This window comes from Hippocampus bargibanti, linkage group LG16 (assembly GCF_051943395.1).
Source record: "Hippocampus bargibanti isolate YZ-2025 linkage group LG16, ASM5194339v1, whole genome shotgun sequence".
In the NCBI taxonomy this organism is placed as follows: domain Eukaryota; kingdom Metazoa; phylum Chordata; class Actinopteri; order Syngnathiformes; family Syngnathidae; genus Hippocampus; species Hippocampus bargibanti.
This window is the reverse complement of record NC_142749.1, coordinates 19,028,174-19,045,426: the sequence shown is the minus strand read 5'-3', so window position 1 is coordinate 19,045,426 and position 17,253 is coordinate 19,028,174. Positions and strand designations below refer to the sequence as shown.

General features: G+C 59.1%; 3 protein-coding genes across 4 annotated transcripts; all 3 read left to right on the top strand.

The window, feature by feature from the left end:
- Positions 1-37: 37 nt before the first annotated feature.
- Positions 38-2,156, top strand: bod1 (biorientation of chromosomes in cell division 1). The gene is made up of 3 exons (XM_089017465.1): positions 38-370; positions 946-1,070; positions 1,155-2,156. The coding sequence occupies exons 1-3, from the start codon at positions 230-232 to the stop codon at positions 1,330-1,332; spliced, it is 444 nt and encodes a 147-aa protein (XP_088873591.1). The 5' UTR covers positions 38-229; the 3' UTR covers positions 1,333-2,156.
- A 452-nt stretch (positions 2,157-2,608) lies between these two features.
- On the top strand, positions 2,609-9,038 carry LOC148886978 (transcription elongation regulator 1-like). The gene is made up of 21 exons (XM_089017444.1): positions 2,609-2,689; positions 3,644-3,887; positions 3,950-4,102; positions 4,182-4,413; positions 4,481-4,705; positions 4,815-4,874; positions 4,942-5,127; positions 5,219-5,328; positions 5,411-5,499; positions 5,564-5,724; positions 5,787-5,868; positions 5,957-6,092; positions 6,172-6,261; positions 6,330-6,448; positions 6,518-6,668; positions 6,737-6,901; positions 7,314-7,496; positions 7,571-7,750; positions 8,123-8,206; positions 8,296-8,396; positions 8,484-9,038. Exons 1-21 carry the CDS (start codon positions 2,643-2,645, stop codon positions 8,683-8,685), a joined length of 3,000 nt encoding a protein of 999 aa, XP_088873570.1. The 5' UTR covers positions 2,609-2,642; the 3' UTR covers positions 8,686-9,038.
- An 808-nt stretch (positions 9,039-9,846) lies between these two features.
- crebrf (creb3 regulatory factor) lies at positions 9,847-16,681 on the top strand. 2 transcript variants are annotated; one of them, XM_089017448.1, is made up of 10 exons: positions 9,847-9,991; positions 11,701-11,817; positions 11,881-12,006; positions 12,079-12,239; positions 12,307-13,004; positions 13,428-13,616; positions 13,681-13,870; positions 13,935-14,008; positions 14,068-14,187; positions 14,302-16,681. In XM_089017448.1, exons 2-10 carry the CDS (start codon positions 11,809-11,811, stop codon positions 14,418-14,420), a joined length of 1,686 nt encoding a protein of 561 aa, XP_088873574.1. In that variant the 5' UTR covers positions 9,847-9,991; positions 11,701-11,808; the 3' UTR covers positions 14,421-16,681. The 2 variants fall into 2 exon arrangements, with proteins under 2 accessions (XP_088873574.1, XP_088873573.1); XM_089017447.1 differs by lacking the exons at positions 9,847-9,991; positions 11,701-11,817 and having other exon boundaries at positions 11,824-12,006.
- Positions 16,682-17,253: the final 572 nt, after the last annotated feature.

Sequence of the window (17,253 nt, the reverse complement as noted above, 5' to 3'; positions counted from 1 at the left end):
TTGGACTCGGACCGCTCCTCGAGGGGCGCTCGCTCCGAGACCTTTTGCGAGTGAAAACGCTGAAACGGTGGCTCTGGACCGGCAACCCCGCCCGCCCGTTTGGTTCGGTGAGACGAATCGAGCGTCCGCGCGGAATCCTCGCTATCGTTAGCCCGAGCGAAGCGGGTAGCTCGCCGGCTAGAAGCTAGCACTGCTAGCGTTGCTCGCCTCCTCTCCGACTTGGCGGAAGATGGCGGAGAGCGGCGTCCCGGACCCGGCCAGCCTACCCCCCGGGGACCCGCGACTCATCGCCATGATCGTGGAGCACCTGAAGAACCGCGGATTGTTCGACGAGTTCCGCCGAGACTGCCTGGCGGACGTTGACACCAAAGTAACCCACTCGTGACATTTATAAGAATAATAATCCATTTAATTTCTAAGAGCCTTTCAAAACTCTCAAGGTCACTTTACAGTCACGGGATAAGTTTTTTTCTGTGGGTGGGCGGCGGCAGCCACACGGCGCCAGCGACCATTCAACCGTGAAGTAACTAAAATAGATAGCAAGCTAGCTATAGTAAATAGCTACCGAATAGATTGCTATTAGCTAGCGAATAGATAGCAATTAGTACTTGAGACGTGAAACAAAATGGCAGTCCAAACAATGAACGCCCCTAAAGATGGTGTAAACAGAATAATAATCATAATATTAATTACGACGATGATGATGATGATTATTATTATTGGGGTCTCTCACGGACACCTGTTGGAGCCAGAAGGAAGGCGACTCCCATTTTCGGCTTTCAAATTGTCAGTTGATCGGCTGAACATCAGCTAGAAATGAAATCTGCCATTGGGGGTGTGGGGCCTTCATGAAGGCCAAAATGGCCACACGCTAGTCGTAAGGGCGGTGAATTGGGAGCAGGCTCTCTTGCGGATGCATTTGATCGGTGCTTTCTCCGCTTGCAGCCGGCCTACCAGAACCTGCGTCAGAAGGTGGACAACTTTGTGACGTCGCAGCTGAGCACTCAGGAGTGGAAGCCGTCCATCAACAAGAACCAGATGAGAAACGGACTTCGGCAAAGTGTGGTCCAGTAAGTGGCCGGCGGCGGCGTACGTACGTACGTGCGCGGGCGGGCGGCTTTGCCGTAACGGCGCCGCTGTGTGTGTGCGTGGAGGTCGGGCATGTTGGAGTCGGGGGTGGACCGGATCATCACTCAAGTGGTGGACCCCAAGATGAACCACACCTTTCGACCGCACATCGAGACGGCCATCCACCACTTCCTGTCGGCGGACAAGAAGGACGACGACCCCCCGGATCACACGCAACCGCCCGAGGGACCCAAAAGCCCTTAAGAGACGCCGCCGCCATTGACCCCCGCAACGAAACGAGAGCGGGAGCTCTCGTTTGACTCGCAAAATGGCCGCCGGGCACCACCACGACAAGCCGACGCTCGCGTCATGTCGTCTTATGCCGCATCGTTCGACGTCGTCATCGTGCGCCACAATGTTCACTCAACCCGCAATAACTCAAATTAAAAAAAAGCTAGCCACCTAGCTAGCTATTAGATAGCTAACAGAGAGCCAGCTAACGAATAATTTTAATTTTCTTTCAAGCGCCTTTCAAAGCTCTCAAGGACACTTTACGGTCACAGAAAAGCATAGATGGAATAATCAATAAAATACAGTTATAAATCGAAATGAGATAAAGCCACACAGAAAATGCAATTTTAAATAGGTGGCTTTTGAGATGGGATTTGAAGGCCGCTGCTCACCCACAGAAAAACTGATCAAGTGACCTTGAGAGTTTTGAAAGGCCCTTAAAAATGAAAATTATGATTATTATGATAACACAGGTCCTGTACAGTGGCCCAGTAGGCCCGAGGGTTCCATCAAAAGCAAGAAAGCTCATGAATTTACGAGTTGGGCTCTTGAAAATTTCAGGTTTGGATCAAGCTAGTTTTTCATTTTTGACGCCTTTTTTTGTATGACGTTGTTGTGATCCTTTTACTGGTCACTCGCGGCACCTGCTGGGGCAAAGGTCGCGAGGGTTTTTGTTTTTTCGATAACTACCTGTTTTGTGGCACGGATGGACCTGCTGGACGTTTGCCGAGGGGCGCCCGCGGCTCAGCGTGTTTCTTTTGTGACTCACAGACACAAATAAAGTGTGTTTTTTTTCACTTGTTCTTGTCAACTAATTGATCGTTTTCTCACAGGTCGACGTTGAGGCAACGTGCTAAACGCAAATTCCTCAAAAGTCTGCTAACTTGTTTGTGCGCCACAATTGACAAATGACGACGCGATGTTGAATTTAAAGCTGTCTTGATCCTCGGATTTCGCTGTGCCAATTTCACAGAACAAAATCCTTTTTAAACCTGAAACGATCAATCAAATCAATCGATGAAGAACAATACAAGACATTTTTTCGATCGTTTTGGCCGTTCAGAAATTGGCCAATGAGCGCGCGGGTGTCATCGTGAGCGAACAAAGACGCGGCGCCTCACTGGAGGCGACGTGAGCGATCAACGCGGCGGACCCGCCTCCAACGCAGTCGCCGGCCAATAGGAGCTCGGGCTGCGCGCGATCGACGGCGCGGTTCGTCGAATGTAAAGCGAAGAAGACGTTTGGGGGCGTTTCCAGGAAGAGCCCGCCTGCGTTTTCCTGTAATGGCGGAGCAGACGGAGAGCGAAGCGATCGGATTCGGCGACAACAGGTCAGAAAAATGACCGCGCCGAGCGGGCTGAAACGGCGCGGCCGCCCCGCGCCGCCGCGCTCGATTCGTCTCGCCGAGCCGCTCCGTTGCGGCCCGAATGCGCGAAAGGCAGTCGCGACCGGAGCGGCTGTAGCCTCGGAAGCTAACGTGCGTTCGGATTAGCCGCTAGCGGCTAGCCTCGCCGCACGCGGTAAATCTCCGGACAAAACGCCTTCCATTGGGGTCGGCGGTCGCCGCCCTCGCGTCTCCCCGCTCGGGACGGGCCCCCGTCTGCGGCCTTCCCGGGTTAGCCTGCTAGCCGGCGCTCGCTCGCTCGCTCGCCGAGGCGGCCGCGTTCCGCCGCGTTCCGCCCGAGAGTTTGGAAAGGAAAACAAACAAACAAACGAGCAAGCTAGCGAGTTAGAAAGCCGGCGCCAAAAGGTGGCTTGCCCTCGGCCAGCATCGCGTGCTTCGACGCGGCGTGCCTCGAAACGCGACGAGAGCGCGAGCGACAAACCAACAAAAAGTGTTTGCTCGGGGCTTTTTTGGAAAGGCATTCGAGCGTGTGCAAAATGTCTCCGCTTCACCTCTTCGCTGTCGTGATTTGGGACTTTGCGCATTGCGAGAGCCCAAACTCGATCGCTCTCCCGTCGGAGAAAGTCCTCGTTCACGGCAGCAAAGTCGTGAAAGGAAGCGAAGAGGAAAAGTGTCTCTGGGAATGGCGGATGCTTCCAGACTCCGCCGTCGCCCCTTTGGGATTGTTTCTCGGTGCCCTCCTTGCTTGTCGCGATCCCCGTTTGATGTACTACTGGACCCTCCGCACCCTGCCCACAGGGTGCGGAGGGTCCAGGCGCTACGATCCACATTTAAACAGCTTCTCACCCACATCGAAGTGTATAGCGCCTCCATTTGTCTCGCGCTGATACTAGCGGAAACAAATTCCTCGGCAATAAAGATGATTGCGATGTGTTGCAGTATGGCCCAGCAGGCCGCCCGCTTCCACGCGCCCGTCGCGGCGGCGCCGACCGCCGCCCCCGTCGCGACGGCGCCGCGCGGCCCGCCGCCGCCGCTTCTCAGGCCGCCGCCGCCGCCCTTCGGGATGATGAGGGGCCCGCCGCCGGCTCGCCCCCCCTTCCCGAGGCCGCCTTTTGACCCCGGCATGCCCCCCATCCCGCCGCCGGCGGGCATGCCGCCCCCCGTCGGCCCGCCCCACCTGCAGGTGACTCTCGGTCGTCCGAGCGCCCCCGGGCCGCCGTCTGATCCTCGTTATCTTTCCCGCAGAGACCCCCGTTTCTGCCCCCTCCCATGAGCAGCCTTCCGCCCCCTCCGGGGATGCTCTTTCCTCCGGGGATGCCGCCCGGGCCGACCCCCGCCGGCCCCGCGCCCAATCCGCCCGAGGAGATCTGGGTGGAGAACAAGACGCCTGAGGGCAAGGTAAGGCGGCGCCGGTGGATGAGGCTCGGCGTCCCGTCTCACGCCTTTGCCGCCGGGACCCCCCCCCCCCCCCCTCCAGGCCTATTACTACAACGCTCGCACCAGAGAGTCGGCGTGGACGAAACCGGACGGCGTGAAAATCATCCAGCAGGCGGAGCTCAACCCGGTGCTGGCGGGGTCCCCCGCCGCGACGACGGCCCCCCCCGGCGTCACGGGCGCCGCCAACGTGAACGGCGGCGAGGGCGCGGCCGCCTCGCCTATCTCCGGCCCGGACCCCCCCGCCGCCGCGGCCCCCTCCGTCAGCGTCGCAGGTGAGCGCGCGATGAGCCTAAAAGCCTGGACGAGAAAGCGCCTGACCTCGGCTCGCTTTCCCCGCAGCGGCCGGCAGCGTGGCGCCAGACGCCGCCGGCTCCTCGGCGGCCTCGCCGGTCGCCGCGGCGCCGGCCGCGCCTTCCCCCGCGGCGGCGATGCAGACGGTGCCGCTGCTGCCCGCCGCCCTGCCGCGCGGCCCGGCCCAGCCGCCCGCCGCCCTCCCGGCCTTCCCGCCCGTCATGGTGCCCCCCTTCCGCGTGCCGCTGCCGGGCGTGCACATCCCCCTGCCAGGTGAGGCGCCGCTCGCGACGGATGCCTTTTTGTCCACTGAAGGGCACCGGGCTGACCCCTGACCCCTTCGTACGCCAACCGGATGCTTGCTTGTGCGTTGTTGTTGCAGGTGTAGCAATGATGCAGATTGTTGGCGCTCCTTGCGTCAAGGCGGGCCCCGGCGCCAACGGTAAACGCAGCCGCCTCGCCGTCCGACCCGCGAGAGCCTTGCCGACGCTGCCCCCCCCCCCCCACAGGAATGCTGCCCGGCATGGGGCCCCCCCTGGTGTCCGTGATGCACCCGCAGTTGGCGCTGTCGACGGCGCCCGCGCCGCAGCTGCCCGAGTGGTCCGAGTACCGGACGGTGGACGGCAAGACGTACTACCACAACAACCGCACGCTGGAGTCCACCTGGGAGAAGCCGCAGTCGCTGCTGGACCGAGGTCCCGCCCCCTGCCCCGCCCCCCCCCCCCAATGACTTAGTGCCGGAGACCGAAAAAGCGTGTGTGTGTGTGTGTGTGTGTGTGTGTGCAGAAAAGGAAGCGGAGCAGGCCAAGCGGCGGCTGGCGCAGGAGGAGGCGCAGGCCTTGCAGATGGAGGAGGACGAGGAGGAGGCCAAGATCCTCAGCATGAGCGACAAGCAGGTTGCTCATTTCTTGCGTTTGGCCGCTTTTAGCTCTCGTTTGGCAAAGTGAAAGGAAGGAATCCTTTTTTTTTGGTCCAAAGTGCCGCAAGGAGGAAGAAATGAGCGAGGAGGAGAAGGCGGCCCAGAAGGCTCGTCCGGTGGCCACCAACCCCATCCCGGGAACGCCCTGGTGCGCAGCGCCGCCCCCCCGCCCCCCCACGTTGGCAACCGGGCTAACGCCCCCAATCCGGCAGGTGCGTGGTGTGGACGGGCGACGAGCGCGTCTTCTTCTACAACCCCACCACTCGGCTGTCCATGTGGGACCGACCCGACGAGCTGCAGGGACGCGCCGACGTGGACAAACACATCCAGGAGCCCCCCCACAAGAGGGGCTCGGACAACGCCAGGAGGACGGGTGAGGCGCCCGCCCCGCCGCCGCGCTCGCCGGCCCTCGCTAACCCGCGCGGGCGCGTACAGTGTTCGGCAAGGAGGAGCCCGGGGGGTCCCCGATGGCGGACGACGCCCGCGACGAGGAGATCTCCAAAGCCAAGAAGCGAAAGTCAGTGGGCGGGCCGCCGGCCCGGTTTGCCCCCGCCCGCCTGCTCACCCCCTCCCCCTCCCCCCTCCCTCCCCTTGGCTCGCCGCAGGAAGGACGACGGCGACGAGGCCGACTCTGAAAAGGAGGCGGTGATGGAGGCGGAGATCCGGGCGGCCCGCGAGAGAGCCGTGGTACCTCTGGAGTCCAGGATGACGCAGTTCAAAGACATGCTGCTGGAGAGAGCGGTATGGGGGGGGGGGGGCGTAGGGGGCTCGGACCCCCATCCGATCCACTGAAATCAAGTGTTTGTCGCTCCTCCTGCAGGTGTCGGCCTTCTCCACGTGGGACAAGGAGCTTCACAAGATCGTCTTTGACCCCCGATACCTTCTGCTCAACCCCAAAGAACGCAAGCAGGTCGGCCGCCGCTCGACCCCCCCCCCTCCCCCCCACGGCCCTGCCTCACGTGGCCGCTGCGCCCGCAGGTCTTCGACCAGTACGTGAAGACCCGAGCGGAGGAGGAGAGGAAGGAGAAGAAGAACAAGCTGATGCAGGCCAAAGACGACTTCCGCAGGATGATGGACGAGGCCAAGCTGACGGGCAGGTGAGGAGGCCGCTTGGGCGTCCCGGACGTCCGCCCGCGCGCCCTCCAACCCCGCCGCCGTCTTCGCAGGACCACCTTCAGCGAGTTTGCCGTCAAACACGGCCGAGACCCTCGATTCAAGAGCATCGACAAGATGAAGGACAGGGAGGCCATCTTTGTGGAGCACATGGCCACCCTCAGGAAGCGAGACAAGGACGACTCCAAGTCCCGGGGGGACAAGGTACGCCTGGGGGGGGGCGAGGGGGGTCCCCCCGCCCCGCTCGCGCTAACCCGCCCCTCCCCCCGCAGGTGAGGCAGGACTTCTTTGAGATGCTGAGCGACCAGCACGTGGAAGGGGGGCAGCGCTGGAGCAAAGTCAAGGAGCGCATGGAGACCGACCCCCGCTACAAGGCGGTGGAAAGCTCCGCCCTCAGGGAGGAGCTCTTCAAGCAGTACCTGGACAAGCAGGCCAAGGTGGGCGCCGCCATGGGGGCATTGCCTCCTTTTACAATAATAACAATCGTCCGTTTCATTTCGAAGCAAGCGCCTTTCAAAACGTGATAGCTTGCTAGCCAGCCAGCTAATAGACTATTTTTGGATTGGAGCTAGCTAGCTAATCATGCACATTTCCCCCTCAATTAGCTCTCTCCATAGCGAGCTAGCTATTTGAGTCAGGAAACATATTAGCTATCTGTTAGCATTCTATTAGCTAGCTAACTTTCTATCTTTTTGAGTGAGTGAACGCTGGCGCGTGTGGCTGCCGCTACTCACCCGCAGAAAAACGGATCCCGTGACTGTAAAGTGACCTTGAGAGGTTTTTTTGAGTTTTTATTCTTCTTCTTCTAATAGATAGCTTGATAGCTAGCTGGACTGTTTTGTTTTCTAGAGCCTGGACCTGGAGAAGGAGCGCGAGCTGGAGCGCCAAGCCCGCGTGGAGGCCAGCCTGCGGGAACGCGAGCGCGAGGTCCAGAAGGCCCGATCGGAGCAAACCAAGGAGATCGACCGCGAGCGCGAGCAGCACAAGCGCGAGGAGGCCGTCCAGCATTTCAAAGCGCTCATGTCGGACATGGTGAGGTCGTCGCGGACCGTGACCTCCGCGACCCCCCCGCCGACACCCCGTCCGTCCTTCCGCCCCGCCGGCAGGTGCGCTCTTCGGACGCCACCTGGTCGGACACGCGGCGGAACCTGCGCAAAGACCACCGCTGGGAGTCGGCCTCCCTCCTGGAGCGCGAGGACAAGGAGAAGCTCTTCAACGACCACGTGGAGGCGCTGGCCAAGAAGAAGAAGGAGCACTTTCGACAGCTGCTGGACGACACCGCGGCGGTGAGCCTGCAGCCGGCCCGACCGGCCACCGGGGGGCGCAAATGAAAGGGGGAGACAAAACCAAGGCCCCCTTGGTCTATTGCCATTATGTTCATATTTGCCATCCAGCTCCCTGGCCGGCTAGCTAGCTAGCTAATAGCTATAGGGCTAGCTGACTGGCTAGCTATCTATCTATTGGCTAGCTAGCTAGCTTTCTATCTATTTGAGGCCTAGCTCGCTATCTGTTAGCTAGCTAGCTTTCTATCCGAGTTACTTCCGGTTTGAGTGAATGCTAGCGCGTGTGGCTGCCGCTGCTCACCCGCAGAAAACCTTTTTGAAAGGCGCTTAGAAATGAAAGGGACTCTTATGACGATGATGATGACGATTTGTCAGATCACGCTGACGACCACGTGGAAGGAGGTCAAGAAGGTCATCAAGGAGGACTCCCGGTGTATCAAGTTCTCCTCCAGCGACCGGGTAAGATGGCGTGGCGCCATTCCTCTTCATGGGAAGTCCGGGAGGGGGCGTGGCTCGCTGACCTCGCCGCTGTCATTGGCCGCCTGCAGAAGCGACAGCGCGAGTTCGAGGACTACATCAAAGACAAGTACATCTCGGCCAAAGCCGACTTCAGGACCCTCCTCAAGGAGACCAAGTTCATCACGTACAGGTCTGCCTTCGGTCACGTGGGGGGGGGGGGTCGCGGGCCAGGGGGGAGGGGCCTCCCGCACCGACCCGCCCGCCCTCCGTCTTTCAGGTCCCGCAAGCTGATCCAGGAGTCGGAGCAGCACCTGAAGGACGTGGAGAAGATCCTGCAGAACGACATGCGCTACCTGGTGCTGGAATGCGTCCCCGAGGAGCGCCGCAAGCTCATCATGTTCTACATCGAGGACCTGGACCGCCGCGGACCGCCCCCGCCCCCCACCGCCTCGGAGCCCACGCGACGCTCCACCAAGTGACCCCCCCGGGCGGGCCCCCGTGCGCCCTCGCAAACTTTTCCGGGGAGGTGATGGCGCCACATTGCTTTGGAAATTTTGCCGCCAAAACTGTCCGAAGGGGGGGGGGGGGTCGTTTGCGGTGGCCCGTCCCCAAAGTCCAGGCGGGGCGGAAGGTTTGCAGCCAGCCTCGCTTTGGCAAGCTGGGGCGCCCCCTCGCCAGGTGGGGGGGAGGGGTTGCGGCCGCTCAAGTACGGCGCGCGTCGGTTTGTCGGCGCTGCGGCCGAGCCTTCCGGCGCCGCCGCCGTCCGGAATGTCCCCCCCGCGCCCACTTTGTCTCCGCCTTCTAATAAAGTCCATTTCTCGTCTTTTTCAAACCGTGCAAATGCTTCCTCGCCACAAACGCAGGTGACTGCGTATATGCACACGATACTACTGGCTATATATTAGCTATCTAGCTAGCTATTGATTATCTATCTGACTTACGACCGTTTGGTCAGAACAGAACCCGGTCGTAAGTCGGATGTTACCTGTATCTACAAATGTTTTTTGGCCCTAAAAATATCCAAATTTACTCACTGGCTATCTAGCTAGCTATCTATTAGCTAACTAACTGTTACTTCCGGGTAGAGTGAATGCTGGCGTAAATGGCTGCCGCTGCTCACCCGCACAAAAAAAATTCAGTCACTAAAGTGTCCTTGAGGGTTTTGAAAGGCACTTACAAATGAAATGTATTATTATTATTATGGTTGGCTGTCTAGCTCGCTATTAGCTAGCTTTTGGGTTGAGTGAATGCTGGCGCGTGTGGCTGCCGCTGCTCACCCACAGAAAGACGGATCCTATGACTAAAGTGACCTTGCGAGTTTTGAAGGGCACTTAGAATTGAAATGGATTATGATGAGAATTCCTTTCCAAATGGCGTTGTCGTCTGCAAATGAGCCTTTTCAAACGCGCTGTCTCACTTGACGGCTTGAATCAGAATCAGAATACCTTTATTCGTCCCGCAATGGGGAAAATGCAACATTTTCTTCCAAATGGCGTCGAATGTGAAAGTGAAAGCCGAGGCGCCAACGGAAAGTGACCTCGATTTGACTTTTGCCGGTTTTTGCCGTTTTTTCCTTTTCCGAGCGGTGCGGAACGCGGAGCTGATGCGGCCGCTCCCATTGGCCGAGCCGCGTACCACGTGGCCGAGGAGTCACGCGCCTTCCAGGAAGCGAAAAAAAAAACCAAAACAAAACAGCGAGCGGCGAACGCGGCGACCAAAGCAACCGAGCCAACCGAACCGAGCCCGCGAGCCGGACGCCAGCGCGGCCCGCCCGCAACTCAGTCGGTGAGTGCCCGAGCGAGACGCCGTTGGCGGGGAACCGAGCGAGACGTTTGGCGCTTTGGAGATTTCGCCTGCCGCGGAGGATTATTAGCTCGGCGGCTAGCACGCCAGCTCGCCAGCGTCCTCTTTTCGTTCCGTATCGAAAACACTGGCGGTGGGTGTTTGGGGGATGTCCGGGGGGCGTTGTGGCGGCTCCGTTGCTGTTTATTGCTCGGCTTTGGAAACGTTTGAAGTAGCCACGGGGGTGGGGGCGTGGGGGGCTGTCAACCAAAACAAAGGAGCTTTGACGCGTCGCACGCCATTGGGACACCGTCTCGTCTTGAGCAGGAGGCGTAGCGTGGGAGCCGTCTAATTCCCGGGTGAAAATCAATGACGTAACAAGACGGAGTCCACTTATGGGCGCGCGCGCACGCTTTCGATCGTTCGAGAGGATCGCGTGGAACGTCGACTTGCGTTGCCACGGTACACGCCCCCCAACACGCGCGCGGCCCCGCGCAATGCTACATGCTAGAACCCCCCCCCCCCCCTCCGCGTTTGTTTTCCCTTCAAGTTAAAAAAAAACACATCAGATAATGAGAAAAGGGCCGCGCGGGCCAAGTCGGAGTTTGACGTCACGCGATTGCAGCTGTTTATTGGAGCGCTGCGTCGCCAGCGATTAGCCATGAGCGATTAGCAGCTAGCACTTGGCGCGCGGGGTCGGCGCTCAAGCCTGGCCTTCTCGTCGGCGCGGGAACGTTTGTTTCGCGCGTCGGCGACCGAACGTCGGTCGACCGGCCAGCGACCGGCCAGCGACCAGCAGGCCTCAGACTTGTTTATCTTCAGCCTCAACCCACCTTGAAGCGAGCTGCTTTCTGAGAAGGAGGGACGGCGCGCTCGGCCAACGGCGCGAGCGCGGAGGCGGGCCGCCGCCGCTCGTCGTCCAATGGAAAGGGGAGCTGGCGTGGGCGCGGGCGCCGCGCGTGGGTTTGGTTGAGCTTTTGTTTTGCTCCTGCGAGGAGGCGAGGCCGCCACAAGACAAGACGAGGCGGCCTCGGCAAACCAAACGCCACCTTTTGGCAAACCAAACGCCACCTTTTGGCTTGTTCCGCCGTGGTCAAACTCTTCGCTGAACGTTTTAATCAGGGCTCCAAATTCGTGGTTGCCCGAGGTGACTTCTTTTCCCATTTGGCGACTTCGTTCAGGAGTAAGTGAACGAACTCGCCAGCCCGGTTGACTAGTTTACAATACAAGTGAGACCTCAGCTTACGAACTGAATTGCTTCCCAGAAAGTGTGTGTAAGGCCAAAAGTGTGTCTTCCAAACATTTATTTCCCATAAGAAACCATTAAAAATGTGAATAATCCGTTCCCAGGTCCCCATAAAACATGGTTTTCTACTAAATAAGCATTAGAGTGACACAAAATAGACCTTATTTGATGGATACTAATTGTGCTATTGGATTTTAATGAAATAAATAAACTATACTGTATAAACAAAGTGATTTTATTGACCTTTGTGATGGTCGTTGATGTCGTTGCCGCCAATAATACCCCCACTCACACTGTCCCCCGCTAGCCGCTTTTCGTTCATCCAAACCAACAGACGTTTTTCAACGTCTTCTATTGCTTTGAGACCGTTGCTTAGACAACACGGAGACACCCTTAGCCGCACGTAGCAATAGCGTACGGATGCACACGTCGTCGGTGTTTTTTGTCTGATCTTCTTCCGCCTCAGATCTCCTCCAAGGCGTCCGTGCGGGATCCCGACAGCGAGTCTCCCTCGCCGCGGGACCGGAGAGCGGAGGAGGTTCCCCGCCGCTGGAGCGCAAAGCGGCCCCCTGCGATGCCTCAGGTGGGAAAGCCCCCGAGCGAGCTCGGCAAAATGGCCGCCAACGTGCTTTCGCGTGCGCCGCAGCCCAGCGCGAGCGGGATGGAGCCTCCCTTCGGGGACGACTTTCGGCACCGGTCCTCGGCCGACCAGGCGCTGACCAGCGCGGAGCTGCTGGTCAGCGCGTCGGACCCCGACCTGACGTACGAGCTGGTGAGCGAGCGCCGGCCCCCGTCGGCCTCCGCGCCGGACCTCAGCCGCGCCTTAAAGGTGCCCCCCTCCCAGGACCGAGACTCCGGCCAGCGCCGCAGCCCGTACGCCGACGGGCCGGACGGCGCCAAGGCTCCCGACGGCGCCGCCGAGCAGCTGCTGATGGGAGAGTGCGACGCGGCGCGCGGCGCCTCGGCCTTTGAGCAGTGGGACTCTTCGTGGGAGGACCTCAGCAGGTAGGACTCCTCCCCCCCCCCCCTGGACGGGCCGTAGCTCAAAGACCCCGCCCCCCGCCCCCCGCAGATACACGCGTCTGGCCAGCTGCGACATCTGGGGCACCAAGGAGGTGGACTTCCTGGGCCTGGACGACTTCTCCAGCCCCTACCAGGACGAGGAGGTGATGGGGCGGACGCCCACCCTGGCCCAGCTCAACGGCGAGGACTCGCAGCCCGTCTGCGAGGCCCTGTGCCCGCCCCGTCCCCCGGCCGACCGCGCCTCCTCGTCCCGCCCCCCCGACGGCCTCCAAAGGGCCACCCGGCCCGCGCCGTCCGGCACCGAGACCGCGGCCCGCCGGCGCCCCGCCCGGGAGCGGGCCGAGGTCCGGCCCCCGAGCGCCCGCCGGCCGTCGGCCTCGCCGCCGCTGCCGCCCGCCCCTCCCCCGGAGGGAGGTCCCTCCGGGCCGGCGGGCGACGCCCCCCCCTCCCCCGAGGAGGAGGGCAAAGAGGAAGAGCACAACTACTCGTTGTTCCTCACGCAAAGTCGGCCGGCCGGCGGGAGCCTCTCGCGGCCGCGCCGGGACCAAGACGAGGACGAGGACGAGGAGGACGAAGAAGACGAGGAGGACGAAGAAGACGAGGAGGAAGACGAGGACGGCTTGGAGGCGGACCGTGAGGAAGACCACGACGAAGGCTTCGGCAGCGAGCGCGAACTGTCGGACGACGACGACGACGACTACGAGGCGGACAAGGACGACGACATGAGCGACGCCTTCTCGGAGCCCGGTGGGTTAGTGGGCGGGGCCGGCCCGTGGGTGGGCGGGGCCGGCCCGATGGCTGGGCGGGGCCGGCCTCTTCCCACTCCCTCCAGTCACAGACGAGCATAGAAACAAAAACCAATCAAATACAATTGTAAATAGAATGCAATAAAGCAAATACAATAATAAATAGGAAAAATAGGTGGGATTAGATAACTAATAGATAGCCAGCTAGTTAGCGAGGGGTAGCCAGCAACGGTGACCTCGTTCAACAAGTTAGCTAGCTAGCTATTAAGGATGTAGCTAGCACAAATGCTCCCAGATGCTAAATATCCCTTGCTGATGATTTTGCTCCATACACTGTTTGTCATTGTGCTGTCTTAAGTAGCTAGCTAGCTAGCTAGCTAACTCGAACCCCCCTCCCCCCCTCCTTGTCTCCGTCCCCCCGCAGGCTGCGACGCGTCCCTGCCGGAGGACGCCGAGGGCTCGACGAGTCGCAAGCGGCGAGGCAAGCGGCGCTACTTTTGGGAGTACAGCGAGCAGCTGACGCCGTCCAAGCAGGAGCGCCTGCTCAAGCCGTCCGAGTGGGACCGCCACACGTTGCCCAGCAACCTCTACCAGAAGAACGGGCCTCTGCGCGGTAAGGGGAGGGGGTGGGACCGCCCGTCCGCCGTAACACCCGCCCCCGCCCGCCCGCCCCGCAGGCAAGTACGCGCTGAAAAAGTCTCGGCGCACCGACGTGGAGGACTTGACGCCCAACCCCCGCAAGCTCCTGCAGATCGGCGCCGAATTGCGCAAACTCAACAAGGTGATCGGCGACCTGACGCCCGTCAGCGAGCTGCCGCTCACCGCCCGGCCCTGGTCGCGCAAGGAGAAGAACAAGCTGGCGTCCAGGTAAGATGGCCGCCGCCGCGCCCCGGCCCGCCGTGACGCCGCTAACGTTGGCGTGCGTTTGCAGGGCCTGCCGGCTCAAGAAGAAGGCGCAGTACGAGGCCAACAAGGTCAAGCTGTGGGGACTCGGCACCGAATACGGTACGTGCCACGCCGTGCCGCGCACACACCCCTTTTGCATTTTTGGACCCCTCCTCTAGATCGCCTGCTGTCGGTCATCAACGCCATCAAGCAGGAGATCGTCAGACGCGCCGACGACTGGTCGCCCGGCGCCGGCGGCATGAGCGACGCGCTGGACGCCGTCATCCGGGACAAGCTCGGTGAGACCCCTCCCCTCCACCGTTGCCAAACTGACGGCGCTTCAAAGGCAATTTTGCGTGATGCCGATCCGCCTTGCCGTGATCGGTCGCCCGTGTCTTTGTTTGTGTGGGCAGTGTCGCCGCCCGTCGCCGGGCAGACTTCGGACTTTGTCAACAAGATCTTGGAGAAGACGGGATCGGGCGACCCCACCGGCGGGCTGCTGGGCCTGCGGGTCCCCACCTCCAAAATGTAGCGGAGCGCGCCCCCTTCGCATGCCCCTCCCCCCCCGCGCCCGGCATCCACGCGTAGTCGCGCGACCCCGCCCCCCCTCCCCCCCAAAGGGATCCCGCGGTTCCGAGCGGAACGGCGAGTCGCCTGGTGCTGGTCCTGCGTGGGCGGAGTTACCGAGACCCATCTGACGATGGCCCCGCCCCCTCCCTGTACAGCGGACGTGAGTGGGCTCGTTCTGGTGTTCCCCGTCAGACCCTCCTCTATTCATTGTGCCTTGCGCGTGCGTGGCGGCGGGACGGAGACGTCGGGATGTGTTCAAGGATGCGGCGAACGCGTGTAAATATGAGCGCTCTGCTTGCGCAATGCCACAGAGTGATTGAGTGCGCGTGAGGGTGGACGGTGGCGAGCGGCGGTGGCGAGTAGCCGCGCCCGTTTTTGTGTTACGCGGGAAGATTTGCACACTATTGATGGATTTTCATGGATTGTTTTGTACCAAAGACACTTGCGACAAAATGGCCGAGCGGCCCGAGGTTTTGCACAGCCGACGTGGTGACACGTATTGAATGTAGACGTGCGATGGGGGGGCTCGTATGGGGGACCCCGGTGGAACTGGGACGGACCACATACAAAACTTCTTCTTCTTTTGGCTGCATGTTACAAGCGACCTTTCACCCCCTCTGAATTGGTGCCGCAGGGGAAAGTGGCGGCGGCCATCTTACCTCGGCGGACAAAATCCCACCGAGATGCCATTTGCATTCCGCAGCTCAATTTGAACATGCACTTTTCCGCCTTTTATTTTGGAAAAAAAGGCCTTGACCCCCCCAAAAAAATGGCCGCAGAGTCCTAAACTTTGGCTTTTCCCAATATTCATCATAATAATAATACATTTCATTTCTAAGCGCCTTTCAAAACTCTCAAGGTCACTTTAAAGTCGCGGGATCGGTTTTTCTGCGCGTGAGCAGCGGCAGCCACATGCGCCGGCGTTCACTCAACCCAGAAGTAAGTCAAGTGGATAGAAAGCTAGCTAGCTAACAGATAGCTCATGGATAGCCAGTTAGCTAACTAGCTAGATAGCCATATAGCTAATAAATAGCCAGCTACATAGCTAGCTAGCCAGCCAGATAGCTACGAGGCGCACTTATTGTTTTCAAAGAGAAGACAAAATAATGTATGGGTACATTTAACTCTTTTTTTTTTTTCTTCTGATGAAAGAAGAGAGTGGAAGGTTTCTTATGCTGTCCCTGCGAGTGGGCGGGGCCCGCTTGACGGTGGCGGCGAGATGGCGCTCGCTCCCAAGACGGATGGGCACGCCGCCGCGTTTTGCTTCACTCGCTCTGTCGTCCCTTTCCACTTTTTTGTAAATACTTCCAAAGTCAATCACACATTTTATAGATCCAGAGAGAAAGAGATATATATATATATATATGTATACACAGAGAGAGATACACACATACTTGTGAAAAGTACCATATATATATAGTATATCTATCTATATGTTGAACACAATTGCACTTTGAGCGAAAAAGAAAAAAAAATCTGAAAAAGAAAAGCATTTTTCTTCCATTTGCTGCTACAAAAAAAAAGAGAAAAGAAAGGAAGGCCTGCTGCGAAGGCCGCAAGCAGACTTGAGCGTCGCCCGGGCGCCATTTGCGTTCGGCAAGGCGCAAGGCGGCGTCCGGGCGAGATGAGATTTCCTATGGAAAAGTGATTGATTGATTGTTCTTTGACTTTCTTCAGGGTGATGTACAGCCTAGAGAGCTAGCTCTGTTGTTAGCATTTGTTTGTAAGCTGATTTCTACTGGTGACTTCCTGAGAGGGCGGGCAGGTGGGCGGGGCGTCAAACTTTGATATCACTGTACTGTAAACGGCGGGCGCGCCCACCACCCGCACTCAATTTCAACTCGATGGCCTTCTTTCTCCTTGACAACTACTCCGTGAGACGGGCGAGCGGGCGGGCGGGCGAGCTGAGAGGGCGGGCGAACGCCCGCTCGCTCCAATTGGCTCAGAACCATCTTGACTGAAGTAGCAAATTGTCAGGTCTGCGTGTGCACGTGTGTGTGTGTGTGTGTGTATGTGTACGTGAGAGATGGGCTGTCTTGCGCATGAGCGTGTGTGTGTGTGTTGGGACAAGATGGGAACTCTGTGGCATTTTTTTCCAGTCGGGGAAAAGAAAGGAGAGAGAGAGAGAGAATTCCCGCCAGTAAATGTTCTTCTTTTCTTTGGAGGCGCGAACGTCTGCTAATTTGTCAACTATTAAACGTGGATGCTCAAGCTTGTCCTTCACTCGCATTGTCGTCCTCTTCATTCTTTGGACAGTCCCCACAAATGCGCTTTGGAAAAGGCTCCACAGGAAGTACAAAAATAACCCACCGCGTACAGTAAGGCGTTTTGAGCCAAAAAAACAACAAGCGCGTATAGCAGGGGTCGGTCGGGAACCTACGGCTCTTTTGACGATTGCATATGGCTCGCCGATAAAACTATATACGCATTGTGGTTTTTTTGCCGTTGGGCGGAAAGCGCAATTTTGATTGGATGACACTGGCCGTCAGTCGAAACAGGTAAACGCCCCTTTAAATGAGCCCCGCGAGTGCACTTGAGCTTGAACGCACCGGAGGATTCATTAGCCTTTGAGGAGAGAAAAGGTTCGGATTGGAATTCGCCATGAAACGACACCATCGATGTCGCTGACATTTTCACAAGCCCCGCGTTAACGTTAGCGTCAACATACTTCGGCCGCAAGTAGATTGCAGATAGCGAGTGTGGAAGCTTAGGAGCCGTGCGCGGGCTAGCTAGCAGTAACTAGCTAGCAGTAACTTGGCCTCTGGACCGGCAAGTTCAATTTCATTCCGATCGAT